Below are 15,907 nucleotides of genomic sequence, written 5' to 3' on the forward strand. Positions count from 1 at the left end.
CAAGTCAATGATAAAGTGGTCATTCTTGTGAAAGGTCACAATGATCTTGTACAGTACCTAACAAACATATGTATAGCTCAAGTCCATTAAATAAATTATACACTCATATAACAACATATCTACACTCTCAGAAATAAAGGTACAAAAGCTGTCACTGGGACAGTACCCTTTCAAAAAGGTTCACCTTTGTACCCAAAAAGTGCATATTACTACTTCAAAGGTTCATATTGGTAGTTTAAGGGTACGTTGGTACTTTTAAAGGGTACTGCCCCAGAGAAAGCTTTTGTACCTTTATTTTTTACTATCTATCTATCTATCTATCTATCTATCTATCTATCTATCTATCTATCTATCTATCTATCTATCTATCTATCTATCTATCTATCTATCTATCTATCTATCTATCTATCTATCTAACAATTAATAATACCACATGGCTGCGCAACAGTGCTGTTCTCTCTCTCTCTCTCTCTCTCTCTCCTCCTCCTCCTCCTCCTCCTCCTCTCCCTCCTGCACTTTAGGCACTCCGACTGTCATTCCCTCTCACCACTTCTCTCCTCCTCCCACCCTGAGCTCATCATCGCAGTGGACCAGCCCTCAGTGGATGAGAATAAACGGAGAAACCCCTTAAAACATAGTGCGTACTTAAAAGTCACCTAGAAGGCGATTTTACCTCATGAATGTTACGCTTTTGCGAATGGAAATGTGAACGCGCGTATTCGACACTTTTCCACACGAAACCGCGCGCGCTGATTTAAGATCACACCGGCTGGGATTTGCTCATCTTCTACACATCAATGGGAGGACAGTGCTGAACAATGTTTAACTACAGACGACTCTGCACTCATTAACAAAGTTTCCAAGAAATCCACAGGCGCACTGGAAGATTTCCTCCTGCTTTTACCGTTTCCTCAGCACAGTGACAGAGAGAGAAAGAGAGAGAGAGATCATGGTGCTTTATGAGAGAGCAGAAACAAACTTTCAGTCCTGTAAATTTGGTGAATCGCACTGACCTGTGATAATCCACGCGCCGTGTCTTGTGAGTTTTGCCGCCACATTCACCAATAACGGATTTTAATCGTTACAACGGCACGATTAACGGTGGATTATGAGGCCAGTCGACGACATCACCTGTGGTAAATTTTAACTTCATTTCTTTCACCATTGCTAAATTGTTGTTTTATTAAAAAAGTGGGCTGTAAAAATTACCTTATAAATTAACCATTGTTTTATTAGCATAGTTGAATTGTAGTAACTGTTTCTGGTAGATTAATTAGCCGACCATTTGTGTGGCTTACTACAAATATCATTGGTTCCTGAGACGATACATTTATGGTTACTGTGGTTACTACCAATGGCAAAGTTATTATTGCTGTGGTAAATCCAATGGTTAATTTTCGTAAATGTATGTTTATTCGTTTCAGGCGTTCTTTACACATAATGCGACTTTAGTCACAGTTCGCTTTGCGTTTTAAAGCGTTTATTAAACTTTTAAAACGCGTCTAAAGACCGATTCGTTCCTTATTGTCGCTCGCTGTCCATCTGTGTTTGAACGCAAGAACGCGCGATCTGAACTTGATCAGGTGAAAAAAACAAGCTAAGACCAACATAAGCTGGTTTAAGATGGTTCTCCCAGCCTGACCAGCTAACAGCTAGACCAGCTTCCTACACCAGCAAAACCAGCTAAAACCAAGCTGGGAGACCAGCTAAAACCAGCTCCCCAGTTTATCCTGGTTTAAGCTGGATTTTTCAGTAGTGACATTTTAATTATTGCAATACAATATATTTTTTCACTCAGATGCAACGTAATTTCTTTTTAATTTCAAGTGTCATACATACTTTTATTATTGATCTATAAATTTGTTAATAGTAATTTATCAGAAGCAGTGTTTACTAACTTGTAAGTTTCTGAATATGGGTTTTTGTCAATCCAAAGAGATTGATTTCCCTATTTATTTCCCTATAAATGGAAATAGGATTATTTTTCACATTACTATATTATTCTGGTAACACTTAACAGTTTAATTTGTTAACATTAGCAAACTGCATTAACGAACATAAACTACAATAAACACTGCATTTATTAATCTTAATACGTGTTAAGTTTTGTTAACACATAAATAAAATGAAATAAGTAAGGGATAATGTGTACACCCAGCGAAGCAGGAGTTTTAATAACAAACAGCTGGATGTAACAGGACATTATTCTGCTTATCACATGGGTATTTGCAGAATGAATAAATAGGCTAATTGTAAATGAAAAATGGATTTAAAATATTTTATTAGCTTGCAGATGCATCTTTTCAAACAGGGAGGAAAAAACTGTTTTTGAATTTCGTAATAATCCGGATAACAGACCTCTGAATGTGGTGGTTGACCAGTGGTGGCCGGTGCCTCCTCTTCCAAGGAAATTTGATGTGCATCGAACATCATATCAAAATATGTGCCTGCTGCATACGGGTCGAAAGGGTTCGTGAATGATATGCTCACATCTCGCAAGACACTTACTTAACAATAAACTCTGATTATTACACATGAGATTAAGCGACTATCTACCAAACGCGAGTGTCTCTTTTATTATAAACCCTTACCAAGCTTCTGTAGCAGGCACATATTTTGACATGACACACGATGCACATGGATTCACATGACGCACAGAACACATATTTTGAAATGACGATCCACACACATGACGATGTTTTGACAAGGTTCACATTCGTGCATCTTTGGAAAAGAAGTCACGAGTAGGGTTGGGTATCAAAATCAAATTCCCTTTTAGAACAGGTTCCAAAAACAACAACAACTGGTGAATCGATACCACACGCGGATTTCGATTCAAATTCTTGCCTCTTTCAGTAATTCTCGCATGGCGAACTGCAGTGAGCGTTTTACAGTTGTTTCTATCTGTCAAGATTTGCCACGAACCTTCTCTCATTACGCACATACGCAGTACATTACACTCAACACTATGACTGACCGCAGCAAACGTTCAAAAGTTTGATGAAACTTTGTGAAAAAAGACTGTAGGATAGCCAAAGGCGATACATGTGGCAAGGATGTTTAATGTACATGAGGCAATACCTTTAAAACAGTAATTCGTAAAGTGTGGTCCAAACCCCCCCAGTGGTCCGCCAAAAGATGACCTAAAATAGGCAAGTTTTTATACAAAATTGTCACTTATTTAAGTAGATTTTTAATGCACTTGCGAAACTGTGATATCAGTTCTTGCCATTTTGTTTTAATAACATAAAAATGGATCGGTGGCTAAACAAAGAGGAGTCAAAAGAAAAGATCAAGCGTCAACTGAAAGCAGCTAAAATCCACAGATCTATCAGTTTTGTAATGTACTAGTTTTTGTTTCATGTGTAAAATCCCTGTAATTTCAGTGATTTTGGACATTAAAGGGAAAAAAAATTTCAGCATTTTATTGTTACCATAGTTACAACCATATACTTCATATACCCACCACCTCAGTTTTAAACTAATGGCTCTTTGGAATGACATTAAGTGGGACCTAGGCTGTTACAGTTTGTTTAATTGCAGTTTTTTTTCACATGTGCAGTTTGTTGTTCATATTAAGCTGCAACTCATTTCACATTTACTTTTTCAAATGAAATAACATTCATATAATAAACAGCTAATATTAGCCAAAAACAGCTAATATTAGCAATAGCAGCATCTCACAATCAGGTACAAAACACAGATTCGCCTTAATACCTTCGAGTTAAAGCCGCGTACTTCTGGATAAACTGACCTTTCTTTTGTAAGACAAAGACAATACAGCTACAGGAAAACATAGTTTATTTAAAATAATATCAATCAATCAAGTATCATGCATTTACCGTGAGACACACGCATTTTAGTCAGTTCACACACTCACACACCAGACCTTGTATTTCTCACACTAAATAACTTTTCCTCCTACACAAATAATGGATCAGGCGCAGGCATACGCTAGAAGTTTACTACCGGGAATTTATAGCTGTCTCGAGTTTTTAGATGCGCTCAACTTTACGTAGCGCTGCAAGAACCGAGACACACATGACATCAAAGTACCACGAGAACTATTCGAGAAATCATACGCAGTCTGATTTCAAATCGCTTTCGCGCTACTCTGAGGTCACACACACACTTCAAGTTCTGCTTGTATGTGTACATTGACAGGGCTCAACATAAAGGACTGCCCAGTGGCCCGGGGCAAGTGTGAGAGACATTCGGGACAGTAAACAGTATTGTCACTTGCCCAATCGGGCCAGTACTTCGCTCTAAGTCACTAAAATATATTTTCTGTATGTATTATGTAATGGTACCACAGAGACACATTTTAAGCACTGCGAACGTTAACTTAGAAAATTCTTTATCTGCACTGAACTTTATTGCCAATTGTCTTAACAAATATTGAATAAAATGTATATGTATACAATTATATTCGACTTTGAAATTATTATTTTAAATATGTGACACTAAAATCTTTTTTTGATGGGGCCAGTAAAAATTTTGCCAGGGCAGGTGAAAACCTGAACCACTGGCCCCACCAGGCCAGCATAAAAAAAATTATTTATGTTTAGCCCTGATTGAGCAGTGCTGTTCAGTTGTCTTGTTTGGGTACATAATTCATTTTAATTTGGATACATGTATTTTTTAAATAGGCTCTATAAAAATATTTTCTTTGGATGAATTTGTCTTTTATTAGACTTACCAATTGTTAGAATTTCTATTGGTGCTTGTCAGTTATGAACAATAGGTAAAATTGAATTGCTAGCACAAACTTGAACAAATTTGGTGGGGCCGAGGGGCCACTGCTGCAAATACCTTATTGGCCCTGCCCTAATTTCACTCCAAACTTCCAATAAACTTGAGAGCCCTGCAATTTATATTCATTCTGGCACTTTTTAAAATGTAATATTTGGAGAAATTGTCACAGTTAACAGCCAACAGGTTATAGACTAAATGTGGCAAGAATAAAATAAGAAATCCTTTTAAAGTATTTGCTGTTTTTTTCTTTCACTAAAAATTTTGGAATCGGAACCAGGAATCGGTAAGAACCTTTTAAAAAAATCTGAAAAAAACTCCCAAACCCTAGTCACGAGCCGCCACTGCGATTGATCAATCAGAATCATGTATTCAATTAACCTCTGTAATAACATTAGGTAATGCACGGTAAAATAACAGAAATTAGCAAATTAACAATTTTTCTAACATTAACAAAAATGAATAAATACTGTAAAAATCATTATTTTGTTGTTCATGTTAGCTACTGCCGTTCTAATGTTATTGAATGGGACCTTATTGTAAAGTGTTACCAATATTGCACAATAAATAATAAAATGTTTTTTCAAACCTTTGTTTTGATAGACATTTTTGATAGACTTTTTGCAAGAGACATGTGTACAATTTAAAAATGACAGTCATTCCAGAAAGAATGTAGATTCAGTGTGACATAATTATTGAAGAATTGGGATCATATACTTGGTATTTTTTAAAAGCTTGTCTCTTTCTTGATTTTTCAGAGTCTTAAGTCCTTTGCATCAGTTTTAAGGATGAAAGATTTCTGCATGGGGCCGTTAAGGCTCGCTGTTTTAGTTCTGCTGAGCGGCATGTCATTCGGAGTCGTCGAACTGGAGCCCGTCCCACAGAAGCAACATCAAACTCTCAGTCCCCGTTCGCCTTTACAGAATATCACCCTGGCTGTCATTTTGCCGCTACACAACACGGAGTATCCCTGGGCATGGCCACGGGTGGGCCCCGCCTTGCTTTGGGCTCTTGAGAAGGTGAACTCTGACCCCAACCTGCTGCCTGGTTACCACCTACAGATGGTCTTTAACAGCAGTGAAAACAAGGATGGAGTGTGCTCAGACTCTGTGGCTCCTCTCGTGGCCGTGGACCTACAGTTCTCGTACAACCCCTGGGCTTTCATTGGACCTGGTTGCGACTACGCTTCCTCACCCGTAGCCCGTTTCACCACACACTGGGATGTTCCCATGATCACTGCTGGGGCGAGAGCAATGGGCTTTAATATGTACTCTTCTATCACCAACGTCGGCCCCACACACAAGAAACTTGGCGATTTTGTGGTTAGGATGCACCGACACTTCGGATGGCACAAACATGCCATGCTTATGTATTCCGATAATAAGAAAGATGACCGGCCATGCTACTTTGCCGTGGAGGGACCGTACTCAGAGATGCCCAACGAGAACATCACGTCGGATGACATGGTGTTTAATGAGGACGCGGAACCAGTCCAATATGAAACACTTGTCAAGGATATCAGCGAGAAAGCCCGTGGTAAGTGTACACACACTGTAAAAAAATGAATAGCAGCCTGATGTTAAATGTCAGACTTGTCAGACTCACTAAAGGAGCTCTTGCTCACATTTATAATGTAGATTGACATTGTGATTGGTTTGAGGAAGCTCACCCTGTTTTTTTTTTTAGTTTGAACATGTCATTTCCCTTCACAGATAGTCACACAGCTAAACACTGGTGACTATTTTCAATGGAAAGTAGCTAAGCCTGCTTGTGAAGTCGCTAAATGTTGCTTGATTACGTCATAATTAGCATATCAGTGACGTCACCACAGCGTATTTGCATGCTTACTACATTGGCACTTATCTGTTTCTTATCTGACATATCTGTTTCACCTTTCTCTTACTCTCTGAACTGTCACAAACTATATTTAAATACAGCTGAATGCCTTAAACAAGTATGAAATAGTGACTGAACGTGACCCGTTAAAACTAGGGGTGAGTGGGGCACAAACTAACGCGGGGTTAATAGTAACGCAGCTACTTCACATATTTATACAGGTTAGAGCAATCTGTGCTTTTGGTCTTTTTCTCCTACTGTCAGAAGACGAACTCCTGTGAATTTGTGAAAAGTTTTGATGTGTTTTCATTAAGATATTGAACAAAGAGTGTTTTGAAGGCTGAGTTGGGTGTGTAAGTCACCAAATCCAACCTTATATTCTTGTTACCTAAAACAAAACACCATTTTGAAACATGTCAGCAACTCCTACTGTAGTAACTGGGATTTAAATCATTTTAACACAGCTGGGTTAGTTGTAACGAAATATTACAAATCCTCAGGTATACAATGATAATAAAATGAAAACAATACTATTCATCAAAATGATAACTGTTAAAACAATATCAGGGGGAAATAAATCACAATTATGATTTTTTTTGTCTTAATTGTGCAGTCCTTTCAAAAAATTGATGCATAATACAGGGCTCTACACCAACTTTTTGCACTGGTTGCACTGGTGCGCCTTTTTCTTAGGTGCACCAGCACAAAAGTTAGATGCACCCAAATCTTTCGCATTTATATTCACCCAAAAATGAAAATTCTTTCATAATTTACTCTATATCCTGTTGTTACAAACCGGTATAAATGTCTTTGTTCTGCATGGTGAACATAAATGGGGCTCATGCTTGGTTTGGTTATAAACATTCCTCAAAATATCTTGCTTCGTGTTCATCAGAACAAAATGTTTGTAACAAAATGAGGGAGAGTTAATGATGATGGAATTTTCATTTTTGGGTCAACTTAACTATCCCTTTAACACCACAGTTTACATGGTTATATTCTGTACATGGTCGTTTAATGTACAGAATATAAACATATAGGCTATTTTATAATTTTCATGCTGTCATTCCATTTTCCTTATATGAGTCATGCACAGTCCTGTTTGATAACCCGTATCCACGCGATTAAAATAACACTTAATCCGTTATCCGACATCAGCAAAAATGGATTTCATACCCGCCCGTTTGACATAAAGACTGCGACCGACCGCACCGCAAATCGCAAATTAAGTAGAAACCTTTAAAGATCTTCATGCAGAACATTGACAGAAATAAGCACAGGGCCATGATTGGACAAATATATTATAATTTAATGTGAAACTTTGGAGGGTTGGCAGATTGACAGCTGAGCGGTCACCAGTGATTGAACACTCATAAGCGCTGTGCTTATATTCATAATTACCTGATAAATTGATGATATGATTGCAGTGATTCTAAAGGGATGTCCAAAAAACTCAAGTAGAATAATGTTTAAAGTTTAATGTCCCTTCTCGCCGCCCTACGTAAACCAGCGCCGGTGATGGTATACACGTGATGAGCTTGCATCTTGCATTACCTTAAATTTCTCTAAATTATGGTCATACAGATAAAAGTAAAACAACATTCAAAAGTTAATAGGATTATATTTGGATGTATGATTATGAAGAAAACAGCGGTCCTGGCTTTTTTTTCTATAAACTGGGCGCACGCAACTTCATTGCTGTTCGGGTTTACGTTCAAATAATTTTTCTTTATAAGAATTATGCTCTGGCTCGGATTCGATTAGGAGGCTCATTACCCAATGCCGTCTTCGGACCAGGGCTGATGTGACAGGAGGTTGATGTCAGAGCATTGGTTATGGTCTTCGGACGGATCAGGCCTTAACTTAACATTCTTAACGAAAAAGTTGTCAATCGTTCTTTTCCTCTTCTCTTATCATCCGTGGCTACATCCACTCTGTTTATGGTTTATCTGACGGACCAAGGCTACTCACCTCTCTCTGTCTGACTGGAGCGCACACGTATGTTTAAACGTACACACATGTATGTCTACATCTGGACCACGTCTCTTTCCCTTGAACGCCTGGTCGCAAGGGTGCGACCTGAGTTTTTTTTAAAGTCGCACCATTGAGAAATAAGGTTGCATGTGAGTAACACTATAGAGCCCTGTAATAGGATGGTTAGATGAAGGATCATGGATGGATGAATGTGTGGATATCTATCTATTATAGGCAGATAGACAATATCCACCTTTAGTATATATACAGAATTGTATTAAATTATTTCTGTTTAAACTAAATTTTTTAGCAGGTGTTACACCATTCTCCCTGTTTATTTAAATTAAACCCACCTATGGTTTGCACTCCTGTCACTTTCGGTGTCATTTACTGTAAGTGTTTAACTTTATGGGGCAGTTTCCCGGACAGGGATTAGACTAGTCCTAGACTAAAATAAATGTAAGAGCTGTCCAAACTGAAAGAAATTTGCATTGACATATCTTAAAATACATCAGTGCCCTTTTGTTTTGCCTCAAAATGCACACAAGTAATGTTTTTAGTAAGGCATATTTGATAAAACTAGTTAAATTTCCTAATTAAACTGAGGCCTAGTCCTGGTTTAAGCTAATCTCTGTCCGGGAAACCACCCCTAAGTGCTTATTTGTAGCAAAGATGTGTGTGTGTTAATTGTGTAAAAAATGAGTAATCTAACTTAAATATTTTGTGAATGATAGAGCCAAAGCCAAAAAGCGTTACTTTGTGCGCGCTTTCTCCTACTTGTTATTAATGTGCACGTTGTTAACTAACATCTTACTTCTACTGAACTATTAAAGTCCGTCTGGGTAAAATATATACATGTTTATTTGCTCAAACAGTCCATTTTCAAAACAAATGAGTACCAAACAATACCCAAATAAATGATTGGAAACGCTGTTTATACGCAGCTTATTCACATGTCGGCTCCGTACTGAATGTGCTGGTGCAGCTGCTCAGCTCACTGTATACAGAGAGCAGACGCAAAGAGAGATGCTCACATGCCCCGGGAAAGCAAGACCTTGTGCAGTACAGTCGCTAGATTTGTCGCTAGGCGCTTTTTTGTAAACAAGTCGCTAAAAGGCTCTGTAAAGTTGCTAAATCTAATGGCAAGGTCTCCAAGTTGACAACACTGCTGGTGTCAGTCTGGTTCTGTTCATACATTCTAAGCATGTGAAAGAGAGTGACAACCATATTCTTAAAATGGATTTACATTCTTTACATTTACAAGAGTCAAGTGATTTCTGAGAGCAAGTTCAGGTGATATATGCTATATGATTGTAACTGTGGTTGACAACCTGTCTGTCAAAGGGTTGACAAGCGTATGACATAAGTGAGGGTTGTGCAAAATGTCAGTGCTATCAACCTCTCTTAGCTTATTAAAAATGACAGAAACTAGAGGTATTGTGCGGTTAGCGTTTAGGCAGGAAAGGGAAGAATAGGAAGGAAACTGAGAGGTCTGAGAGGTTGAAAACAGCGTTGTACGATGACGCAATACAACCATTATTGTTTGACTGTTACAGGCATTACTTCCGAGTTACTTAATAAGAAACATTTGACATTTATCCAGTCAAATTATGTGACCCAGTCTGTCATTTATGTTGTGATTTATTGTTTTCTACATAAAATTATCATAATGTAATGAACATAATGTGAAAATATAACTTAGTTAAATCATGTCAAAGATTACAATCAATTATTGAAATCAAACTTTGATGCTCCAAATCACAAAATTAGATTATGAGACTTTAGCTTGGATTTCAGAGGGAGGGTCACATATTTCATATAATTATACAAAATAAAAGAACAAATTGATGCGCCGAAATTTTTTTTATTGTTATTGTTGAGGTTCAAGACGACACCGTTCACCATCCATTGCAATGCATTCTTATAAAACAAAAAAAGTAAAACAGTATTTACATAAGCGTGACTGACAGGTTTACAACCATGGCCTAAAGATTTTTATTAAGTGCAAATTTAATACCCAGGAACTTGTCTGTGAGAGCCGGCACACGACCCCCTGAGCTCATCTGTGCCCGTGGCTGAAAAATGAGCTCACTGAAGCAAAGCTCTGGAAACAATTAACTTAGAAGAGATTCAAGAGCACTCAACCTTGTCCCGCTGCCCTTATTCCCAGAGTTTGAGAAAAAAACTATGAAGCGTTTCTTAAATGTTTGCACACATAATAAAAGCTTCAGAATGTGAAACTGGGAGAAACGCAAAGAAAATGTGTCTCATAGGCTTGATTTGCAAGAAAACACATTGCTAAAATGTTCCCTCAAATGTCACTTTGTATTAAAGCACCTGTTGGCTGGATCAATGTGGACAATTGACTTTTCACTGTTGGCTCCACCTGCCAGGTGAAAGTGACTTCACAGTCAGAGTCTCCACTTGAGGGATGTAAAGAAAAGCAGGCAGTGGACACTGATAGATATACATGGACTAAAGAGTTCAGGGTATAAAAGATGCTTCTTATTAAGTTGTTTTAGGTTTAAATGGAGAGGAAAAGCACTTTTGCACTACTTAACACCTCCACTGAAACAGCCATTACTTGTGCTATTTGAAAATCAAAGCAACTTTGCGGTAAAAATTTCTCATCTGTTATGTCTCTCCAGACAGTATGTCTGGATGCACCTAATGCTTTTCCTATTTCGTAAACCACACCTGAGAAATCACCACACGAGGTGCAGCGCGTCTGAATATTGACTCTCTATCTGTGTGAGTAATTGCTGAGCAGCGAGAGCAGAGCGACTGCGCTTCTGTGAGCATGTTTCTGTGCTCAGACTGAACCTAAATCTGCTGCTGCTGTTTTTTGAGCTTATGCGATTAAATGGGCTCAGGCGACAGATCGACTTAGATTTCAAGCAGAAGACGACATCGTTTTAATAACGCCTCATAGTTTCTTGATCTCAGAAGCACACAAATATACAGAAACATGAATTTAGAGACAATCATGCTTTCATGTTGTTGTCACGTTACACAACATTTATAAAAATCTCATTGTGCATATTAAGTGCTACATAATATCAACACCATTACACAAGTTTGAAATGTATACACTAAAACTATATTCACATACTGGACCCTAGCAGACACAATTGTTAAATATATATATATATATATACTTTATTTTCTAAAATATGCTTTATGTCAACGAGTGTTTAATTTCAATTTAATTATTTGCAAGAGTAGACAGTGTTGGGTAAGTTACTCAAAAAAAGTAATTACTAGTTACTAATTAATCTTCAATCATGTTATTAGATTACTGTACAAATTATACTCTCTCTAAAAAGTATTTAATTACTTATTACTAGGGATGTCCCGATCAGTTTTTTTTGCCCTCGAGTCCGAGTCATTTGATTTTGAGTATCTGGCCCAATTTAAACCCTGCATATGTATCCGAGTCCTGATCGGAAGGTAACGTCCGATTCCGATCGAGTCTGAAACCACGTGATCGGGGACGATTTCCGATCACATGATCGGATCGGGACATCCCTACTTATTACTAAAATCCTATTTAGTCAATGATACAAAGATAGATTTGAAATGGCTCAAATAAATCATATAAAAGTACATACATTATTCTGGTCACACTTTTTAAGGTCTACTTCTCACTTTTACCTATACTTTTGCCTTAATAGACTCCTAATTACTGTTTATTAATACTTAGTAACCAACCAGTTAATAGTGAGAATTGGAAACTACACTAGAGTAGGGCTGTCACTTATGTGAAATAATCATTTTGGATTTTTAAGACATGAGTGTTCATTGAATCGATTGTAAAATAAAGAGAGCACTGAAAACCCACAAGTCAGCAATATTTCTTATTTATTTTTGGCATGAAGTTTCGTGCAGAATAACAAACAGCAACAGGAGTGCAACATTCTCGAAAAAAATATATGCAGATGGACGTCTGCCATAACATAAATGAAAAACATAAATAAAAAACATCACAGCAGGCTTCAAACTGGCTGGATTTATGATTTAGGCAATTCAAAAATCTCAAAAATTATTTGAAATAATGATTCAATCCATTTCAAACAACTGTTAAAAGATAAAACTTTAAATGGACTTACTTGAAGTTGAGAACATTCCATGTCAGGGCTCCAGACTGCCACCAAATAGTGGCATTTTGCCACCAAAATTTGAAAGTGTGCCACTGAATTTTACATCCAGTCGCACATGTGCGACCAGTAAATTTGACCTTTTTTTGTGATGTGACACTGAATTTGAAACAGCACATTGTACTTTCTGCATCTATCATCAAAGTATTTATTAGTAATACAGTGAAAATTAGTAGAAATGTGAATATTTGGTTAGCATGTTCATTGTGTGCCCCTATATTTTCTGGTTGTGCCCCTAAAATTTTCAGTTGGGGGCCACTGTGCTCCTAGTGAAAAAAGTTAGTCTGGAGCCCTGCATGTGTGTTTTTTACTAAACGTAATCGACACTTATAGGCAGCTCTAGGCAGGCATAATGACATGCGCAAAAAGGCTAGGTCCATTAAAAATGATTGGACAGGAAAACAAGTCGGTCATCATTTTTGGGGTCCAGCAGAGCGTTTTTTATTCACTATTTCCAGCTTTTGAGAAGATGCGCTCGGACCGCACTGATGTCCCAGGGAAACTTCGTACTGCCGATCTTTTACCACAAAAGCGGGTCGCTGTCAGCTGGCATTGGTGGATTTTTTTCATAACTCATCATCTCCTGTAAGGTCGCTTTCGACACTCTCTTGTGTTGCACAGGTTTATTGCCGTTGTCCTCCATTTTCTTTGCAAAAGATTAGATGCAGCGATTGAAATTTTGTTGGGTATTTTCTATCTAGCTTTTGCAATGCCTTTCGGAATGTACTTTCGGAATTCTTTATTTTCTTTTTCTGCTTGTTTGTGAGTTTTGTTTCATCTATATTTTTTAATTGTTTAATTCTTTTGAAAATTAATAGTGTACACATTTGGATAAAATCGATTACCTATTTTCTTTTCGAAATTTTTTTTTTTTTGTTCCGATCGATTGTGCAATCGATTTTCGAAAAAAAGTGACAGCCCTACACTAGAGTGTTACAATTATTTTATTAACTCACCACAGTATTTAAAGTGAGAAGAAAACATAAAAAACATGCATTTTAACCTTAGACTTTAAATTTTTTTGATATTAAATCCACTCTTATATTATATATAATTGTTCTACAGTCCATACACAGTATTTAGTTCAATTACATCAGAAGTAACTGTAATTATATTGCTGGAAAAATAAGAGTAATACTTAGCAACTAGTTACACCCAACACTGTGAATAGATTATATACAAAGTCTATGCAATACCGGAATAGAAATTAATTAATGTCAGGCAAAGCAATGTTGCAAATGTGCGCAACGCATTTGCTACAAACACGCTTCAAATGCGTCTTGCCATTTCAATTTACTTTTGGTGTGCACACACCATTAGGGGAGTCAACATGTCTATAATAATGATCTTAGATCACAAATAACATTACATCACATAATGTACTTTCATTTTTTTTTATTTAAGAGCATGATTATGTGAAGACTTAAAAATGTATTCGATAATTCCATGTTTTGAAAAAAAAACAACCTAACCTAACTTAATAAAGTATATAATAATAAATATTTTCAGAGTTAGGCTATATTCTATTAAAAGTTCACTAAGTGGGTTTCACACGGATTGACAAACAGTTCCCTGTATAAACAAGATAAAAAGCCCATTGGTATTTCCACACGCATTCCCATATGACTTTTGTTCTCTTTGGCTGTAGTTTATGGTTTTATTTTTGCCTGTATGTCCTGTTACTTTTATTGACCTTGTCACCCAGCCATTTGACTCTGTGAGCATGCAATCAATCAATTCACAGGCTTAGCTGACACAGACGGTGAAATTGACAGATATATTTCCGAATCTCCATCAGCTCAGCTCTGATCCACTGTAATTATTACTGTCTTTACCTTTAACCCTTTATGCTGCCATCAAACTAGAATCAGTTTTGTTTTCCTGTCACGGTTATAAAATGTCTATTTGCAATATTGGCGATTAATTGTCTTTCATATGGGATTATTTGTGTGCCCATAAAAATGAACGCAAACTTTCAAGAAACAAACAAAGATGTGAAATGAGAATAAAGAAAAACACTCTGAAAATCAAAATAATAAACTCAAAGGCAAAAAATTAACATGCATTTCAAATTAACTGCATTCTTTTTAATAGGAATGCAACGATAGTACGCAGAACGATAGTTCGAGATACAAAAATGACACAATGTGTATCGTAGCATAATGGGGATATTAATGCGATATGCCGTTCTTTTAATTTTATTCGTTGACCAGTAAACACGTGACCTACTGTGCGCCAGCGACACCTGTGCTTCATCACAGACATCTCTTGAATCACCTCCAGCTTGAACTGAAGAAACAGAAATTGATATAGATGATGCCCCGTCATTTTTTAAGTTCCACGTCTGGCATTTTGGTTTTCGATGGGAATCTGAAGCCAATTAGAAATCTTATAATCAGTCGCACTGACGCGTGCATGCACAAATCCATGTCCTCGTGCCTTTTGCGTTCAGCCACGCGCAACCGCATACAAAAGTCCAGTTGATGCCACGCGATTGAGTTATCTCATGAACACATAACAAAACTAAAGTAAGTTTCTAAATAATAATGGTCTTATTTTGACTCGATCACTATTGGCTCTTGTGGACATCAGAAATGTTTTGTGCAAAGCAGGGAAAAGTAAGCAGAAAGGAGATATGATGAGTTTAAGGGAGTTAAGACAAACTACATCCTCACCCAGTCAAGTCTCAAACATTAGAGAAGAAATTTCAGGTAAATCTCTGTCTATAGAATTGAATTGTTGCTGAGAAAATCAACACATATATGTGTTATACTTATACTGTTCTGTATTTTCATATATTAAAATAATACATAATTCACTAACTGTAGGACACATTTGGCAGTAACAGTGACTGAGATGATGTTTTTTAATACTGTTATTGTAAAAATATTCATGTAAAAAATAAGTTATTAATCATTGTTATCATTGTATAATGTAAAATGCAAATGTGCAAGAAAATATTTTCTCTGCTGTCATTATTGCTTAACTTTTTATGCCATTTATGCCTCCAAACATTAATAATGTTTGTTAAGTATAATGAACATGAATAATTTAAATTAAAGTTTATCTTTACCAGTACTTGTTGCAGTGTAGGAATAGTGGGTTAAGCAAGGACATTGTATAATAGTGTTAGGTTTTCAAAAAATGTACTGTGCCCCAGTAGAGCTTTATGTCTGTCTAGCAACGCC

General features: G+C 36.9%; 1 protein-coding gene across 1 annotated transcript in view; it reads left to right on the forward strand.

Annotated features, from left to right (window-relative positions):
- Nucleotides 1–537: 537 nt before the first annotated feature.
- npr1a (natriuretic peptide receptor 1a) overlaps nt 538–15,907 on the forward strand; it is a 98,494-nt gene continuing 83,124 nt past the window's right edge. Inside the window, exons 1-2 of the mRNA XM_065293660.2 lie at nt 538–1,136; nt 5,511–6,288. Coding sequence (XP_065149732.1) covers nt 5,541–6,288 — 748 coding nt within the window. The 5' untranslated portion in view covers nt 538–1,136; nt 5,511–5,540. The remainder of the gene's footprint in view (nt 1,137–5,510; nt 6,289–15,907) is intronic.

Source organism: Paramisgurnus dabryanus, chromosome 19, assembly GCF_030506205.2.
Source record: "Paramisgurnus dabryanus chromosome 19, PD_genome_1.1, whole genome shotgun sequence".
NCBI lineage: Eukaryota > Metazoa > Chordata > Actinopteri > Cypriniformes > Cobitidae > Paramisgurnus > Paramisgurnus dabryanus.